Here is an 18,211-nt window from a genome sequence, read left to right on the forward strand (position 1 = left end):
GGAGGGAGCTGTAAACCAGTTGAAGGAAATATCCATTACGAGGGAGGAAGTGTTAGGGTTTTTAGGTAGCATTAAAACTGATAAATCTCCGGGCGCGGATGGCATTTATCCTAGGCTGCTTAGGGAGGCGAGAGATGAAATTGCTGGGCCTCTGACGCAAATCTTTGTCTCTTCTTTGGACACAGGTGAGGTCCCAGAGGACTGGAGGATAGCAAACATGGTACCGTTGTTTAAAAAGGGTAGTAGGAATAACCCTGGTAATTATAGGCCGGTGAGTTTGACGTCAGTGGTAGAGAAGTTGTTGGAGAGTATTCTTAGGATGTATACGCATTTAGCGCGTTGCGATCTGATTAGGGATACGCAGCATGGCTTTGTTAAGGGGAAGTCGTGCCTTACGAATCTGGTAGAATTTTTTGAGGAGGTGACAAAAACGGTCGACGAAGGACGAGCTGTTGTTGTCGTCTATATGGATTTCAGTAAGGCGTTTGACGAAGTCCCTCATGGTAGGTTGGTTGAAAAGGTTAAGGCTCATGGAGTACAAGGACAGGTATCTAAATGGCTTGATAACTGGCTTGGTAATAGGAGACAGAGAGTAGTAGTGGAAGGGTCTTTTTCTAGCTGCAGGTCTGTCACTAGTGGTGTGCTGCAGGGCTCAGTACTGGGACCTCCTATTTGTAATGTACATAAATGACTTAGAAGAGGGAGTACGTGGTGTGATCAGCAAGTTTGCAGATGACACAAAGATGGCAGGATTGGCGGATAGTGAGGAGGAGTGTCAGGTGACACAGCAGGATATAGATAAGCTGGTATATTGGGCAGATAAATGGCAGATGGAATTTAATCCTGATAAATGTGAGGTGATGCATTTTGGAAGCAATAACATAGGGGGGAGTTGTATGATAAAGGGTAGCCCTATTAAGAGGGACCTGGGAGTGCAAGTGCACAAGTCTTTGAAGGTGGCAGTACAGGTGGAGAAGGTTGTGAAGAAAGCTTATGGTATGTTAGCATTTATAGGAAGGGGTATAGAGTACAAGAACTGGCATCTAATGTTGCAGTTGTATAGCATGTTGGTTAGGCCGCATTTGGAGTACTGCGTCCAGTTCTGGTCGCCTTACTACCGGAAGGACGTGGAGACCCTGGAGAGAGTGCAGAGGAGGTTTACCAGGATGCTGCCTGGTATGGAAGGACTGGGTTATGAGGAAAGATTGGGCAAATTGGGGCTGTTTTCCTTAGAAAGACAGAGAATGAGGGGAGATCTAATAGAGGTGAATAAGATTTTGAAGGGTATAGACAGAGTAAACAGTGGTAAGCTTTTTCCTAGATTGGAAACAAATATTATGAGGGGCCACAGGCTTAGGGTGAGGGGAGCGAGGTATAATTCGGATGTTAGAGGGAGGTTTTTCACACAGAGGGTTGTGGGGGTATGGAATGCACTGCCAAGTAAGGTGGTGGAGGCAGGCACACTGGAGTTGTTTAAGGGATACTTAGATAGGCACATGAGCGGGATGGAGATGGAGGGATATAGGAGATTGTTTTAAATAAGGATCAAGAGCCTTGGGACATCCCTGGGAATCAACTGATTCCTACAGACCTTCCAACATATTTTCTGGCTCACTTGTTTTACTTTTGAGTTTCTGGGGATTCCCTTGAATGTTTGCATAAGATGTGCATGTTATTGATGTTTTTCTCTTTTAATCCACAGGTGCTTTGGTCCGCTTTGTTGTCCAACAAGGGGCATACACGTGGTTGGTCATGCGAGGGCTGCTCTTGGATGTTTCGAGAGTAGCCTAGTGCTTCACGTCGTTAGTGTATGCTTAAACTGGACCAGCTGATGGGCAACATGACAGCTCAGTGACTATCACTGTTTTCTGTGCAGATATATGGATTTGGGCCAGTGTCTGTGGGAGTTTGTGCATTCTTCGTATGCATGCGTGGGTTTTCTCTGGGTGCTCCGGTTTCCTCCCACACCCCAAAGATGTGCTCTTAGGCTGATTGGTGTAACAAATTGTCCCGAAATTAGTCTCCCCTCAATCTGGTTTCCAATGTGGAGTGCCATACGCGTAGACAAGGGTCATGGGTGGAAGAGGGGACTCACAATGTTGAAATGGCGGCACGGGCTCGTTGGGCTGAAGGGCCTGTTTCCCGTGCTGTGTTGTTCTTTTAAACCCAAGACGCTAGACTTCTACAGTCTCCCCCCCTCACCCCTCCTCTAACCTAAAAAAAAGGCTTCGAGTGAGAGCAGGTAAACTTTAATTTTTTTTTTCTTTTGAGACTGTGCAGGCGACTGACATCAGCCAACGGTGAGCAGGAGGTATAAAGAGCAGGCAGCGGAGTGAGAGGGAGCAGAGTGAAGGCTGAAGGGCTTTGGCTCAAAACGGGCTTCAGTGGGAACAAGCAGAGGTGAGACTAGTTTTTTTTCAGAAAGTTTATTCTTGATTTTCCCCAGAAAGAAATGCCAGGCAAGATGTTGGAATGCTCCTCTTGCACGATGTGGGAGATCAGGGAGACCGCCAGCATCCCTGATGACAACACCTGCAAAAGATGCATCTAGCTGCAGCTGCTAACAAAGCATGTTAGGGAACTGGAGAAGGAGCTTGATGACCTCCATCTAATTTGGGAGAATGAGAAGTATATAGACAGTAGCTTTAGAAAGGCAGTTACACCTAAGCAGCAGAACGTAGGAAATTGGGTCACTGTAAGGAGAGGAAATGGAAAAGTGAAAGGACAGGCAGAGAAGGGTTCCCCTGTGGCCCTACCCCTCCACAACAGGTATACTGAATTGGATACTGTTGTGGGGGATGCTTTACTTGGGACAAGCTGTGACAGCCAGAACTCTGATACTGAGTCTGGTTCTGCAGTGCAAAAGGGTGGGAGGAAGAAGAGGAGAGCGGTAGTGATAGAGGACTCAATGGTCAGAGGCACGGCCAGAGGTTCTGTGGTCGGGACAGAGGCTCCTGCATGGTTTGTAGCCTCCCGGGTGCCAAGGTCAGGGATGTCTCTGATCGTGTGCACAGCGTTCTAAAGTGGGAAGGTGATCAGCCAGATGTCGTGGTATACACCGGTACCAACGACATAGGTAGGAAAAGTGAGGAGATCCGAAAGAGAGAGTATAGAGACCTTGGAAGGAAGTTAAAAAGCAGGACTCCGAGGGTAATAATCTCAGGATTGCTACGTTTACCATGTGTCAGTGAGGGTAAGAGTAGGATGCTTTGGCGGATGAACACATGGCTGAGGAACTGGTGTAGGGATAGGGTTTCCGATTCTTGGATCATTGGGACCTCTTCTGGGGCAGGTGGGACCTGTACAAGAGTGACAGGTTACACCTAAACTGCAAGGGGACCAATATACTTGCAGGGAGGTTTGCTATTGTTGTTGGGGAGCGTTTAAACTAGATTTGCAGGGGGATGGGAACCAGAGTGCCAGAACAGATAGTGGCGGGGGGGTAAAAAGACCGGTTAGTTCAAGTAAAATCACAAATGGAAGGGTTGAGTGTGGTGGAAACAATATTTTGAGGTGTGTCTACTTCAATGCTAGGAGTATTGTGGGAAAGGCAGATGAGCTGAAGGCGTGGATTGACACATGGAAATATGACATTATAGCCATTAGTGAAACTTGGCTACAGGATGGGCAGGACTGGCAGCTCACTGTTCCAGGTTCCAACGTTTCAGGTGTGATAGAGGCGGAGGGACAAAAGGTGGGGGGGTGGGGGTGGAAGGAAGGTGGCATTGTTGGTCAGGGAAAATGTTACAGTGGTACTCAGGCAGGATAGATTGGGGAGCTTGTCTACAGAGGCCCTATGGGTGGAGCTGAGAAACAGGAAAGGTATGACCACATTAATGGGGTTGTATTATAGACCACCCAATAGTCAGCAAGCAAATCAGCAGAGAGATAGCTGACAACTGCAAGAAACAGAAAGTTGTTATAGTAGGGGATTTTAATTTTCCACATATAGATAAGGACTCGCATACTGTTAAAGGTTTAGACAGGGTTTCTTAAATGTGTTCAGGAGAATTTTCTACATCAGTATATTGAGGCACCGACGAGAGAGGATGCGATACTGGATCTCTTATAGGGAAATGAGTTAGGGCAGGTGATGGATGTGAGTGTGAGGGAACACTTTGGATACAGTGATCATAATGCCACTTGTTTCAACCTGATCATGGATAAGGATAGATCTGGTCTTGGGCTTGAAGTTCTGAACTGGAAAAAGGCCAAATTTGATGAAATGAGAAAGGATCTGGGAAGTGTGGATTGGCACAGATTGTTCTCTGGTAAGGATGTAAATGGAAAATGGGAGACCTTCAAAGGAGAAATTTTGAGAATGCAGAGTTTGTATGTTCCTGTCAGGATTAAAGGCAAAGTAAATAGGAATAAGGAACCTTGGTTCTCGAGGGAGATTGTAACACTGATTAAGAGGAAGAGAGAGTTGTATGAAATGTACAGGCAGCAAGGAACAGATCAGATGCTTGAAGAGTATAAAAAATGCAAGAAGCTACTTAAGAGGGAAATCAGGAGGGCTAAAAGAAGACATGAGGTTGCTTTGGCAGACAGAGTGAAGGAAAATCCAAGAGCTTCTATAGGTATGTAAGGAGCAAAAGAATAGTGAGGGATAAAATTGGTCCTCTTGAAGACCAGAGTGGTAGACTGTGTATGGAACGAAAAGAGATGGGGGAGATATTAAATGGGTTTTTGCATCTGTATTTACTGAGGAAACGGGCATGGAGTCTACGGAAATAGGGCAAACAAGTAGGGAGGTCATGGAACCTTTACAGATTAAAGAGGAGGAGGTGCTGGCTGTCTTGAGGCAAATAAGAGTGGATAAATGCCCAGGACCGGACAGGTATTCCCACGGACCTTGAAGACCAGGCTAATGTTGAACTTGCAGGGGCTCTGGCAGACATATTTAAAATGTCAATATTCACGGAGGAGGTGCCGGATGATTGGAGGGTGGCTCATATTGTTCTGTTGTTTAAAAAAGGCTCCAAAAGAAATCCGGGAAATTATAGGCCAGTAAGTTTGATGTCGGTGGTTGGCAAGTTATTGGAAGGTGTGATAAGGGATAGGATCTACAAATATTTGGATAGGCAGGGACTTATTAAGGAGAGTCAACATGGCTTCGTGTGTGGTAGGTCATGTTTGAGCAATCTATTAGAGTTTTTCGAGGAGGTCACCAGGAAAGTGGATGAAGGGAAGGCGGTGGTTGTTGTCTACCTGGATTTCAGCAAGGCCTTTGACAAGGCCTCCCTCAAGGTCTGTGGGAATACCCTGTCCGGTCCTGGGCATTTATCCACTCTTATTTGCCTCAAGACAGCCAGCACCTCCTCCTCGTTAATCTGTAAAGGTTCCATGACCTCCCTACTTGTTTGCCCTATTTCCGTAGACTCCATGCCCGTTTCCTCAGTAAATACGGATGCAAAAACCCATTTAGTATCTCCCCCATCTCTTCTGGTTCCATACACAGTCTACCACTCTGGTCTTCAAGAGGACCAATTTTATCCCTCACTATTCTTTTGCTCCTTACATACCTATAGAAGCTCTTGGATTTTCCTTCACTCTGTCTGCCAAAGCAACCTCATGTCTTCTTTTAGCCCTCCTGATTTCCCTCTTAAGTAGCTTCTTGCATTTTTTATACTCCTGGCGCATCTGATCTGTTCCTTGCTGTCTGTACATTTCATACAACTAACCTCATGGGAGGTTAGTTAGGAAGGTTCAGTCGCTAGGTATACATGGGGAGGCTGTAAATTGGATTAGTCACTGGCTCAAAGGAAGAAGCCAGAGAGTGGTTGTGGAGGATTGCTTCTCTGAGTGGCGGCCTGTGACTAGTGGAGTGCCACAGGGATCGGTGTTGAGTCCATTGTTTGTCACCTATATCAATGATCTGGATGATAATGTGGTAAATTGGATCAGCAAATTTGCTGATGATACAAAGATTGGAGGTGTAGTGGACAGTGAGGAAGGTTTTCAAAGCTTGCAGAGGGACTTGGACCAACTAGAAAAATGGGCTGAAAAATGGCAAATGCAATTTAACGCAGACAAGTGTGGGGTATTGCACTTTGAACAAAGAACAACACAGCATGGGAAACAGGCCCTTTGGCCCAATGAGCCCGTGTCGCCATTTCAACATTGTGAGTCCCCTCTCCACCCATGACCCTTGTCTATGCTTATGGCACTTCACATTGGAAACCAGATTAAGGGGAGACTAATTTAGGGACAATTTGTTACACCAGTCAACCTAAGAGCTCATCTTTGGGGTGTGGGAGGAAACCGGAGCACCCAGAGAAAACCCACGCAAGCACAGGGAGAATGCGCACAGAGACTGGCCCAAATCCATGTATCTGCACAGCAAACAGTGATAGTCATTGAGCTGTCGTGTTGCCCAGCATCTGGTCCAGTTTAAGCGTTCACTAATGATGTGAAGCACTAGGCTACTCTCGAAACATCCAAGATCAGCCCTCGCACAACCCACCGCATGTATGCCCCTTGCTGGACAACAAGGCGGACCGAAGCACCTGTGGATTAAAAGAGAAAAACGTCAATAACATGCATATCTTTGGAAGGACAAACCAAAGTAGAACGTACAGGGTAAATGGTAGGACTCTGAAGAGTGCAGTTGAACAGAGGGATCTGGGAATACACGCACAGAATTCTCTAAAAGTGACGTCACAGGTGGATAGGGTCGTAAAGAGTGCTTTTAGTACATTGGCCTTTATAAATCGGAGTAAAGAGTATAAAAGTTGGAGTGTTATGGTAAGGTTATATAAGGCATTGGTGAGGCCAAATTTAGAGTACTGTGTACAGTTTTGGTCACCTAGTTACAGGAAGGATGTAAATAAGGTTGAAAGAGTGCAGAGAAGGTTCATGGGGATGTTGCCGGGACTTGAGAAGTTGAGTTACAGAGACACATTGAATAGGGTTAGGACTTTATTCCCTGGAGTGTAGAAGAATGAGGGGAGATTTGATAGAAGTGTATAAGATTTTGATGGGTATAGAGTGAATGCAAGCAAGCTTTTTCCACTGAGGCTAGGGGAGAAAAAAACCAGAGGGCATGGGTTAGGGGTGAAAGGAGAAAAGTTTAAAGGGAATACTGGGGGGGGGCTTCTTTGCGCAGAGAGTGGTGGAAATGTGGAATGAACTGCCAGATAAAGTGGTAAATGCGGGGTCACTTTTAACATTTAAGAAAAACTTGGACAGGTTCATGGAGGAGAGGGGTGTGGAGGGTTATGGTTCAATTGCAAGTCAGTGAGATTAGGCAAAAAAAGGTTCGGCACAGACAAGAAGAGCCAAAAGACCTGTTTCTGAGCTGTAATTTTCTATGGTTCTATGGGTCAAATGGCCTCCTTCTGTACTGTAAGAATGTTCTCTAGTAAAACAGATTTATTTTCAGAAAATGGAAAATTAACAATGAATGACCATTTATTTAAAGCACTTTTTAGACATTCTGATTTTTAAAAATTCATTCATAGGATGTGGTGTCATTGGCTAGGGCAGCATTTATTGTCCATCCCCGATTGCCCTCGTTCAAAGGACATTTAAGAGTAAACCACAATGTTGCCAGACTGGAGTCATATATTGGCTAGACCAGATAAGAACAGCAGATTTCCTTCCCCTATGGACATTAGTAAACCAGATGGGTATTTACAACAATCAGCAATGCTTTCATGATCATCATTAGACTTTTTAATCCCAGATTTGTACTGAATTCAATTTCACAATCCACAGACAATATTTTTAGAATATTTCAAGTAGTCTGCAGCGTCTTGATGAAAGCCTATCATATTTAAAGGCATTGTTCTTTCAACAATGACTTCTGTCGATGTCAAACACAGCACGTGATAGCGGGCTTATTTACTAGACAGACATAAAAGTATCAATCGTCCAGATGCTTTAAAGTATCAATAATCATATCTGCAGCCACCTGAAACCTCTTAATTGTGTATAATAAACATTGTGAAATTGACAGCAGAGATCAAAGAGCCAGAGCTGTCAAACAAACAATGTTTCCCTGGGGCTTTGGTGTTTTAGAGCTCTGTGGGATAGTTGGGCTCTGAGCCAGGAATACGTAATGAGGCTTCAGTGAGAACCCAGAAAGCTATTTTGAAATCCGTGATGGGAGTTGAACCCGGATCCCAGAGCATTACCCCGGGTCTTTATGAGCTTGTCATAATCTTTCAATCTTCCCTAGAATTGGTGGAAGTAGAGGGTGGTGGTGTTGAGGGTATGCCAGAGAATCGGAAAGTGACACCCTTGTTCAAGAAAGAATATTTCTTGTAACTATAGGACAATTAGGTTTACATCAGTCATGGGTTAAAGTTTTAAAATTAATAATCAGGGAAATAAATAGCCATCACTTGGAGAGGGTTAAGTTAATTAAAGAGAAGCAGCATGAAGTTGTAAAAGGAAGATCATGCTTGACTAATCAATTTTTTTGTTGAAGTAACAGAGAAGGTTGATGAAGAGAATGTGGTTGATGCTATCTAGATGGATTTTAAGAAAGTATTTAACAAGATAGCACATAAAAGTTAACAAAATTGAGACTCATTGAATAGGAGGATCAATTTCCAATTGGATAAAAGTTAATTTAAGGATTCAATTCCTCTAATGTTGGGAATTTGTGTGGGCGTCTCTTTAGACCAAGATTGGATGTCTTGGGTCCAAACACACTTGGATCCATTATTCAGTATAGGCTGAGAAAGTTGTACCAGTCATTGTGCTGATGCCCATTACAGTTGTTAAGTATCATGTCATCCGAATCACTCTTTAACTTTTTCTGTATGTGTACACTGCACTTTCTAGCAGGGTCGATGAGTGGAATTGCATCTTCTACAAGGTGTAGTAAAGCATCACCTTTGAAATGTCCTATCACATTGAATCTCCAGGTATACCTGCAGTGGGACATGAATTGATTCATTGGGTTTTTTTTACTCTTTCCATGATTGATGCATTGGTGATCTCGTGTGGTCACAGCGTTGAGTTCCGTAACACTGGGTAAAATACTTGTGGTTTCCATACAGATTGGATTGGGTGGGGCATTTTGGGAGGTTGTCGGGCTAAGTCAAGAACATAAGAACATAAGAAATAGGAGCAGGAGTAGGCCATCTAGCCCTTCGAGCCTGCCCCGCCATTCAATAAGATCATGGCTGATCTGTCGCTGCTCAGTTCCACTTTCCCGCCCTCTCCCCATAACACTTAATCCCCTCTCTTATCAAAAACCCATCAACCCGCGTCTTAAAAATATTTAGCGAGGCAGCCTCCACCACTTCAGCGGGCAGAGAATTCCAGAGATTCACCACCCTTTCAGTGAAGAAGTTCCTCCTCAACTCCGTTCTAAACCGCCCCCCTTTTATCTTGAGGCTGTGCCCCCTAGTCCTACTGTCTTTTTTGAGCGGGAAGAGTCTTTCCACCTCTATCCGATCCATCCCATTCATCATCTTATACGTCTCAATGAGATCTCCCCTCATTCTTCTAAACTCTAATGAGTACAAGCCCAGTTTATTCAGCCTCTCCTCATAGCTCAACCCCCTCAACTCCGGTATCAGCCTAGTAAACCTCCTCTGCACTCCCTCCAAGGCCAAAATATCTTTGCGCAGGTGCGGCGCCCAAAACTGCACACAGTACTCCAGCTGCGGCCTCACCAATGCCCTATACAGCTGCAGCAAGACCTCCCAACTTTTATATTCAATCCCCCTCGCTATGAAGGCCAGCATCCCATTCGCCTTCCTGACCACCTGCTGCACCTGCAAGCTGGGGTTTTTGCGACTCATGCACAAGGACCCCGAGGTCCCTCTGCACCGTCGCCTGCTGCAGTTTTTCGCCCCGTAAGTAATAGTCCTTCCTACCATTCTTCCTACCAAAGTGGACCACCTCACACTTGCCAACATTAAATTCCATTTGCCATTTCCTGGCCCATTCGCCCAGCCTATCTAGATCCTTCTGTAGACTCTCCACACCCTCTGCACAATTTGCCGTTCCCCCAATCTTGGTGTCATCAGCAAATTTCGACACCCTACACTCGGTTCCCTCCTCCAGATCATCTATATAAATGGTAAAAAGCTGAGGCCCCAGCACCGACCCCTGGGACACTCCACTAGTCACCATCCGCCAATCCGAATAGCACCCGTTGACCCCCACTCTCTGCCTCCTATTTGACAACCAATCCTCTATCCACGCTAACACCCTACCCCCAACTCCATGTCCCTCGACCTTCTGCAATAACCTCTTGTGAGGTACTTTGTCAAACGCCTTCTGAAAATCTAGAAAGACCACATCCACCGGCTCTCCTCTATCCACCGCCCTAGACACATCCTCATAGAACTCCAGTAAATTTGTCAGACACGACTTCCCTTTAATGAAACCGTGCTGCGCCTGCTCTATCAAGCAATTCCCTTCAAGATGCCTCGCAATTTCCTCCTTAATGACAGATTCTAACATTTTACCTACCACAGACGTTAAACTAACCGGCCTATAATTCCCCGCCTTTTGCCTGGCACCCTTCTTAAACAACGGCGTAACATTAGCCGTTTTCCAATCATCCGGCACTTCCCCGGAATCCAGCGACGTCTGGAAAATAACCACCAAGGCATCCACTATCACCTCTGCCATTTCTTTCAGAACCCTTGGATGCATTCCATCCGGTCCTGGGGACTTGTCCACAATCAGCCCCTCCAGTCTGTCGAGCACCGCCTCTCTAGTAACAGTAATGTCATTAAGACCCTCCAGTCCTACCACCTTTCCATCGCTAACACCAGGCAAATTATTCATGTCCTCCTCCGTGAAGACAGAAACAAAAAAGTTATTCAATACCTTAGCCATATCCCCATCCCCTACCACTAGGTCCCCTTTCTCATCCTCTAAAGGACCAACATTCACCCTAGCCAGCCTCTTCCTTTTTATATATTTATAAAAACTCTTGCTATCCTTTTTTATATTAAGCGCTAGCCCAGCTTCATAGTTTCTCCTACCCTTCTTTATCAACTTCTTTGTCAATCTTTGTTGACATTTAAACCTCTCCCAATCCTCTTCTCGCCCACTACTCTTAGCTACTCTAAATTCCTCCGCTTTTAGTTTAACACTTTCCTTCACCTCCTTCGTTATCCACGGCTTATTACCTACCTCTCCTCCTACTATCCTTTTTGACCATCGGAATAAATTTCCGCTGAGCACCAAGAAAGATCTCCTTAAAGATCCTCCACTGCTCCTCAACAGACCCTCCCTCCAACGCGCTCCCCCAGTCCACATTTGCCAATTCTTCTCTCATCCTACCGTACTCCCCTCTATTCAAACAAAGGACGCGTGTCCGGGAACCCACTTTCTCCTCCTCCATCTGCACCAGAAACTCCACCATACAATGATCACTCTCCCCAAGAGGATCCTTCACCACAAGGTCCCTAATTCTACCCGCCTCATTACATAGCACCAGATCCAAGATAGCTCGCTCCCTCGTCGGCTCCAACACACACTGTTCGAGGAAACTATCCCGGCAGCATTCCAAGAACTCTTCCTCGAGCCCCCCGCATCCAACATGGGTCGACCAATCAATATGCAGATTGAAATCCCCCATAACTACGGCCGTCCCATTCCTGCACGCCGCACTTATTTGCGTGTTAACAGCCCGCCCCACCTCCAGATCATTATTCGGGGGCCTATAGACGACACCCACCAGCGTCTTCCTCCCTTTGCTGTTCCTAATCTCCACCCACAACGATTCCACCCTCTGCTCCTTGGCTCCAATATCGTCCCTTGCTACCACCGTGATGCTATCCTTAATCAGCAGAGCTGCCCCCCCCCCACTTTTCCCTCCTGCCTATCCTTCCTAAACACTTGATAGCCCTGTACATTCAGCTCCCAGTCCCTGTCACCCTGCAGCCACGTCTCTGTAATGGCCACCAGATCGTATCCATTTGTGTCGATCTGCGCCACCAGCTCATCCACTTTATTCCGAATGCTTCGTGCATTCAGATAAAGCGCTTTCATCCCAGCCTTCACCTGGACCCTATTTGCCGTAACGCCACCAACTATACTCACGCCCCCTACTCCCTCTATTATTGGGACATCCTCGGCCTCTTCCCTTACCTGTACCCTCTCCTTAACTTTAGACCTCGTAAGCCTTGGCAGTGGGAGGTGTCAGGGAGCAGTTGGGCCTTGGGGGTGGGGGGATATTGGATTAGGCCTGTAGGGTAGGGAAGAGAAGTGGGGTGGTGAGGTTGAGCCTCAGGGTGTAGTGTTGGGTGTTGTCAGGACACAGGGAATGGGGGTAACCAGGCCTTTTTATGTTTCTATGGAATATGGACACCACTGGCTAGTTCAGCATTTATTGCCCATCCCTAATTGCCCTTCAGAAGGTGTGATGAACTGCCTTCTTGTTTCGCTGCAATTCATGAGGTGCAGATACACCCAAAGTGCTGTTAAGGTGAGAGTTCAAGGATTTTGACCTAGTGACAGTGAAGGAATGGAGATATATTTCCAAGTCAGGATGGTGTGTGGTCTGGAATGGAACTTAAAGGTCTTCCCATGTATCTGCTGCCCCTGTCCTTCTAGGTAGTAGAGGTTGTGGGTTTGGAAGGTATTGTCAAAGAGTTAAGATTTTACCTCAGACATGCGAGGGAAGGTGAAGAAGAAGTTGTTGTACACAGTAGTGATAACCTGGAACTCACTGCCCAGCAGGGTGCTGACAGAGGAGATAGTCACTAATTTCAAAAGGCACTTGGGAGGGAACGGAGCTGCAGGGCTCTGGGAATAGAGGGGCTGAAAGGCACTGACTGATTTTTCCAGAGAGGCAGCCTCATTCTGTATTGTAATGGCTTTATGACAATTCCCCCCCTCCCTCCCCCCACACAGCTATATTTATTTGAATATGATCTGGAGCTGCAGAGTTTTTTTTGGCACTGGGCTCTGATGTTGTTGGGGTCAGCAGGCTGATGGGGAATCAGGATGCTGAGATCCCTGGCTGCTGAAATTGTTGTTTTCAACCTCTCAGCCCATCTTTCCAGCTGTGGTCCGATAGAGCTGAGGGGCAGGGGAGGCAGAAGCTGAGTTCTGGAGCTGGCTAGACGAGAGGCTCAGTGCATCACCACAGAGCCACAGGGAGGCGCTTTCCTCCCCGGAGCTGCAGGGAGGGAGCGAGGGCTCAACCTGTCATCTCTGCCTCTTGGGCTGTGCCCACACTCACTCACATACCTTGTCCAGCAATGCCCGACAGAGAGCCGGAACTGGCCAGCCGCGGCTCCCCGGCTCCCCGTATCTGCGCCCTGCTGGCTCCTGTGCTGTGTGTCAGCTTCCTGCAACTGGCTCTCACCATCGGCTTCATCTGTTACGCCCAGAACCAATGGCTGCAAGTAAGTGTCTGATCCAGCATAGAGAGTTGAGTTTCCCAACATCTGACAGTTTCCCATATCAGGAATTTGGCTGCAATTTGCCAGCACACCGGTGTAGTGTGGAGAGGAATAGTTTGGGCACATCAAACAGCAGCAGGGGCTACAGTTGTTCCCTTGACCTTTCTTTGATTTCTTTAATTGCCTCTTGAATTTGCACAGTCTTGCTCATCAGTCTGGACTCTGCCAGATTGAGCTCTCAATATTTGACAGAAGTTTTACCTAAATTGAAAGTGCTGGAGAAGTAAAAACCTCAGCCGTTCCGGTAGTGAGACAGAGAGAGAGATGGTATTTCTGTCCAACATGACCCTCCATCAGAGCTGGAGAGGGAACCCGAACTCCAATTCTCTCTTTACAGAGGTTTTCCAGCGCTTCTGGCTTTATTTCAGATCTTTGGCTGTATTTTGCTTTTGTAGAACATTTGCCTTTCCTGCTCCTTGCGCTGTCAGACAGCAGTAGCGGGGGAAGGGCGAGTCAATTTGGGCGAGCCACATTTTTTTGCTTTGGGACAATATTTGTGAATGTATTAAGGGATTGGGAAAAATGTAATCCTTTCTATCTCCTCCTTGACTGCCTCTTAACTGCCCTGACATGGAACTACCTTCAAGTAGCTGTGTGCAGTCAACTTTTCAAAGTCATAGCGTTTAACAGTTGAGAGGCCCTTCGGCCCATCTGTACCAGCCATCTATTTATTCTAATTTCATTTTCCAGCATTTAGTCAGAGCATTTTATGGTAAGGCATTTCAAGCTCGTGTTCCTTAAATGTTGTGAGACATCATTTCCTAATCTAAAGCTGGTGCCAGAGGACTGGAGAATTGGCAGTGTGAAAACGTTATTCCCAAAAGGAGGAAGAGTAACCCAACCTGAACATGGTGGTGGGCAAATTATTGGAAAAATTCTAAGCTACAGCGTCAATTGTCATTTAGAAAGGCGATCAATTGGGAATAAAAACTGAAGAACTTGGTAGGAGCTGGAAGGCTTTGGAGAAATGTAATGGAGAGGGGATGGAATAGGTGGTGCAAATTGAAGTTCAGTTGTTGTGCATAGATCATAGAACCCTACAGTGCAGAAAGAGGCCCTTCAGCCCATTGAGTCCGCACTGACTACAATCCCACCCCAGCTCTACCCCCATATCCCTACACATTTACCCACTAACCCATGCATCCCAGGACACGAAGGGGCAATTTTAGCATGGCCAATCAACCTAACTCGCAATCTTTGGACTGTGGGAGGAAACCGGAGAACCCAGAGGAAACACACACAGACACGAGGAGGATGTGCAAACTCCACACAGCCAGTGACCTGAGCCAGGAATCGAACCCAGGTCCCTGGAGCTGTGAAGCAGCAGTGCTAACCACTGTGCTACTGTTGGAAGCTCATGAGGGATTAGGCAAAGATGTCATGGTCACAAGGCAGAAGGAGCATTAATTACAATGTTAAAGACTAAAGGAGGAACTAATAGTGGCATTAAGGTCAGATAGCAGAATATTTTAACAGTGGAAAAGGATCAGACTCTATGAAAGCAGAGCATAAGAACAAGGAACAGATGGCCCTGTGGAGGAAGGATATTGGGCTTTTTAAAAAATTAATTGGATTAATCAGGGACTGTCAACATGGATTTTTTAAATGAAAATTATGCCTAATAACCTTGATTGAATTTATTGAGGAGATGGTGAAGAGAGTTGATGAGGATATTTGTTGTCTACCTGGATTTTTGCCAGGCAGGCAGACTTGTCAAAAGTGGTAAATTATATTCAAACGTGGCTCAGTCACAGGAAGTAGAATGTCTTGGTCAACAGGTGTTTCTGTGACTGGAAGACTGTTTCCTAGTAGGGTTCCACAGAACTTCCCTGCTGTTTGTCCTTCGTATCAATGACTTGGATTTAAATGTAGTGAAATGAATAAGAACTTTACAGATGATGCAAAACTTGTCCACGGTTAATGATGTGGAAGAAAGCTGTTGTTTACAGGAAGATATTGATGGATTGGTCAGGTCGATAGAAAAGGGCAAACAAGTCAAGGGAATACATAATAAATGGTGAGATACTGAGGAGCAGACGGACCTTGGAGTATATTTGCTGAGAACCCTAAAGGACATCAGGACAGGTAGTCAAGACATATGGAATACTTTCCTCAATTGGTTGCAGCTCGGTGTATAAGAGAGGATGTGCTGAGGGGTGAGAAAGTGAAATCTAACTAAGTGTATATCTCTGCTCCAGCAAACACTGATCTTGTGTAATTATGTAATGTCACTACAGCAATTACACAAACAAGAAAGAACTTGCATTCATTTGTTACCTCAGAATGTCCTTCGTTACTAATGAATTATCTTGAATTGTAGTCACTGTTTGTTATAGTAAAAGAGCATGGCCAAATTGTGCACAGAAGAATTCCACAGTCAGCAATGAAACAGGGAAAGAGGGACAAGAGGAGGCCGTTCAGCCCCTCAAGTCTATTTGACACGAACAGAGGAACCATTCAACCCTCCAAACCAGTTCCATTATTCAATGAAATTCTTGCTGATTTCTGACCTAACTTCAACTTTGCTCCATTTCCTTTCACATCTTTGGTAAACAAAAATCTGTCAATCTCAAACTTGAAGTTAACAAATCATCAAAACAAATAATCTAGCATCAGGTGCTTTTTGCAAGAGAGGTCCAAATTTCTACCACTCTTGGTATGCAGGATTGTTTCCAAATTTCACTGTGATAAGATTAGGGTTAGGCTCCCTCTACCTAGACTTCCCAACTAGGGAAAATAATTTATTTCTGTCTATCTGTTTCCCTTAACAATATTGGAAACTTTGAATCAATCATCTCTTAACTGTCTACACTTCTAAGAATATAATCCTAGTTTGTGAAGTTATAATCTATTAAGGGATTTTGTTTATTTTGCTGGTGCTGTTTTTGGGATATTTGGTCAGAACATCAGGGGAGATTCTCTTCTCTTGATATAATAGCATGGGATCATTTGCCTTTACCTGAAAGAGGCAGATGGGATCTTGGTTTAACTTGTAATTTTCAGCACTGGCTCACAACTGAGATATCAGCCAGGAATCACTAATGTGGGAAATGCAGCACATTACAGATTTCTTGTCACTTGTGCCCCAGTAACACCAATAAAGAAAATAAAGAAAGGACGTGGCATTTTACAAGCACTTTCTATGACCTCCAAACACAATGAGATGCAATCACTTAATTGTGAGATGCAATCGCTGTTATAACGGAAGACAATAACGAATTTGCTTATAGCAAGGTGCCCCAAACAGCAATGTAAAAATGACTACATCATCTGGATTTTTAAATTCTTTATGAAATGTGGGTGTTATAAGCAAGGCCAGAATGGGATGCCTGTCCCTAAGGGTCCCTGCCCTTGAGAAGGTGGTGGTGAGCTACTTTCCCGAATCACTTCAGTCTTTGTGGTGTAGGTACACCCACATTCTGATAATTATTTTCTGTACCTTCTTCAAAGCCTCTACAGCCTTTTGGTAGTGTGGCAAACAGAATTGAGCACTATATTCCAAGTGTGGCCTCACAAAGGTTCTATAAAGTGTCAACATGACTTGCCAATTTTTAAACTTAATACCCTGGCCAATGAAGACAAGCATGCCGTATGACTTCATGACTGACCTCTGCACCTGCATTGCCACTTTCAATGACCTGTGTACCTGTACACCCAGATCCCTTTGCCTATCAATACTCCTAAGGGTTCTGCCATTTACTGTATATTTCCTATCTGTATTAGACCTTCCAAAATGCATTACCTCACACTTGTCCAGATTAAACTCCATCTGCCATCTCTTCGCCCAAGTCTCCAACTGATCTATATCCTAGATCATCCTGTCATCCTTACCTGCTCTGGCCTCCATGTGACTCCAGACTCACAACAATGTGGTTGACTCTTAACTGTCCTTAGGGATGGGCAATAATTGTTGGCCCAGTCAACAACACCCACATCCTATGAACAAACAAAACAAAAATCAAGCAGAATCTGATGCTGAGTTACAAATTAGACTTGGTGAAGAAGTTATGTTTTAAGGTGGAGAGGTGTAGCAATGGAACACCTAAGTTTAGGGCCCATTCCAGAATGGGGAAAACCAGATTGGAGAACAAGGTTGTAGAGGAGGCTAGTGACATACAGTGGTGGGAGTGGGGGTTTCAGGGGTTGGGGAGGGGATGAAGCAATGGAGAAACTTGATTTTTGATTTGATTTATTATTGTCACATATATTAACAAACAGTGAAAAGTATTGTTTCTTGCGCGCTATACAGGCAAAGCATATCTTTCATGGAGAAGGAAACAAGAGAGTGCAGAATGTAGTGTTACAGTCATAGCTAGGGTGTAGAGAAAGATCAACTTAATACAGGGTAATCCATTTAAATATCTGAAAGCAGCAGGGAAGAAGCTGTTCTTGTGTCAGTTGGTATGTGACCTCAGACTTCCTTATTTTTTTCCTGACAGAAGAAGGTGGAAGAGAGAACGTCTGGGTGTGTGGTGTCCCTAATTATGCTGGCTGTTTTGCTGAGGCAGAGGGAAGCGTAGACAGAGTCAATGGATGGGAGGCTGGTTTGAGTGATGAATTGGGCTACATTCACGACCTTTTGTAATTCCTTTCAGTCTTGGGCAAAGCAAGAGCCATACCAAGTTGTGATACAACCAGAAAGAATGCTTTCTATGGTGTATCACTAAAAGTTGGTGAGAGTTGTAACTGACATGCCAAATTTCCTCAGTCTTCTGAGAAAGTAGAGGCATTGTGGGCTTTCTTAACTATAGTGTCGGCATGGGGCACCAGGACAGGTTGCTTATGGTTGATGTAGACAGGGGCATGTTCTCCTTTACACCTCC

At 45.2% G+C, this 18,211-nt stretch overlaps 1 protein-coding gene across 1 annotated transcript in view; it reads left to right on the top strand.

Moving 5' to 3' along the window:
* The first annotated feature begins 13,138 nt into the window (after window positions 1-13,138).
* Window positions 13,139-18,211, top strand: part of tnfsf11 (TNF superfamily member 11) — a 41,825-nt gene continuing 36,752 nt past the window's right edge. Inside the window, exon 1 of the mRNA XM_080203316.1 lies at window positions 13,139-13,331. Coding sequence (XP_080059442.1) covers window positions 13,185-13,331 — 147 coding nt within the window. The 5' untranslated portion in view covers window positions 13,139-13,184. The remainder of the gene's footprint in view (window positions 13,332-18,211) is intronic.

This window comes from Carcharhinus amblyrhynchos, chromosome 15 (genome assembly GCF_965287045.1).
Source record: "Carcharhinus amblyrhynchos chromosome 15, sCarAmb.v2.hapA, whole genome shotgun sequence".
NCBI lineage: Eukaryota > Metazoa > Chordata > Chondrichthyes > Carcharhiniformes > Carcharhinidae > Carcharhinus > Carcharhinus amblyrhynchos.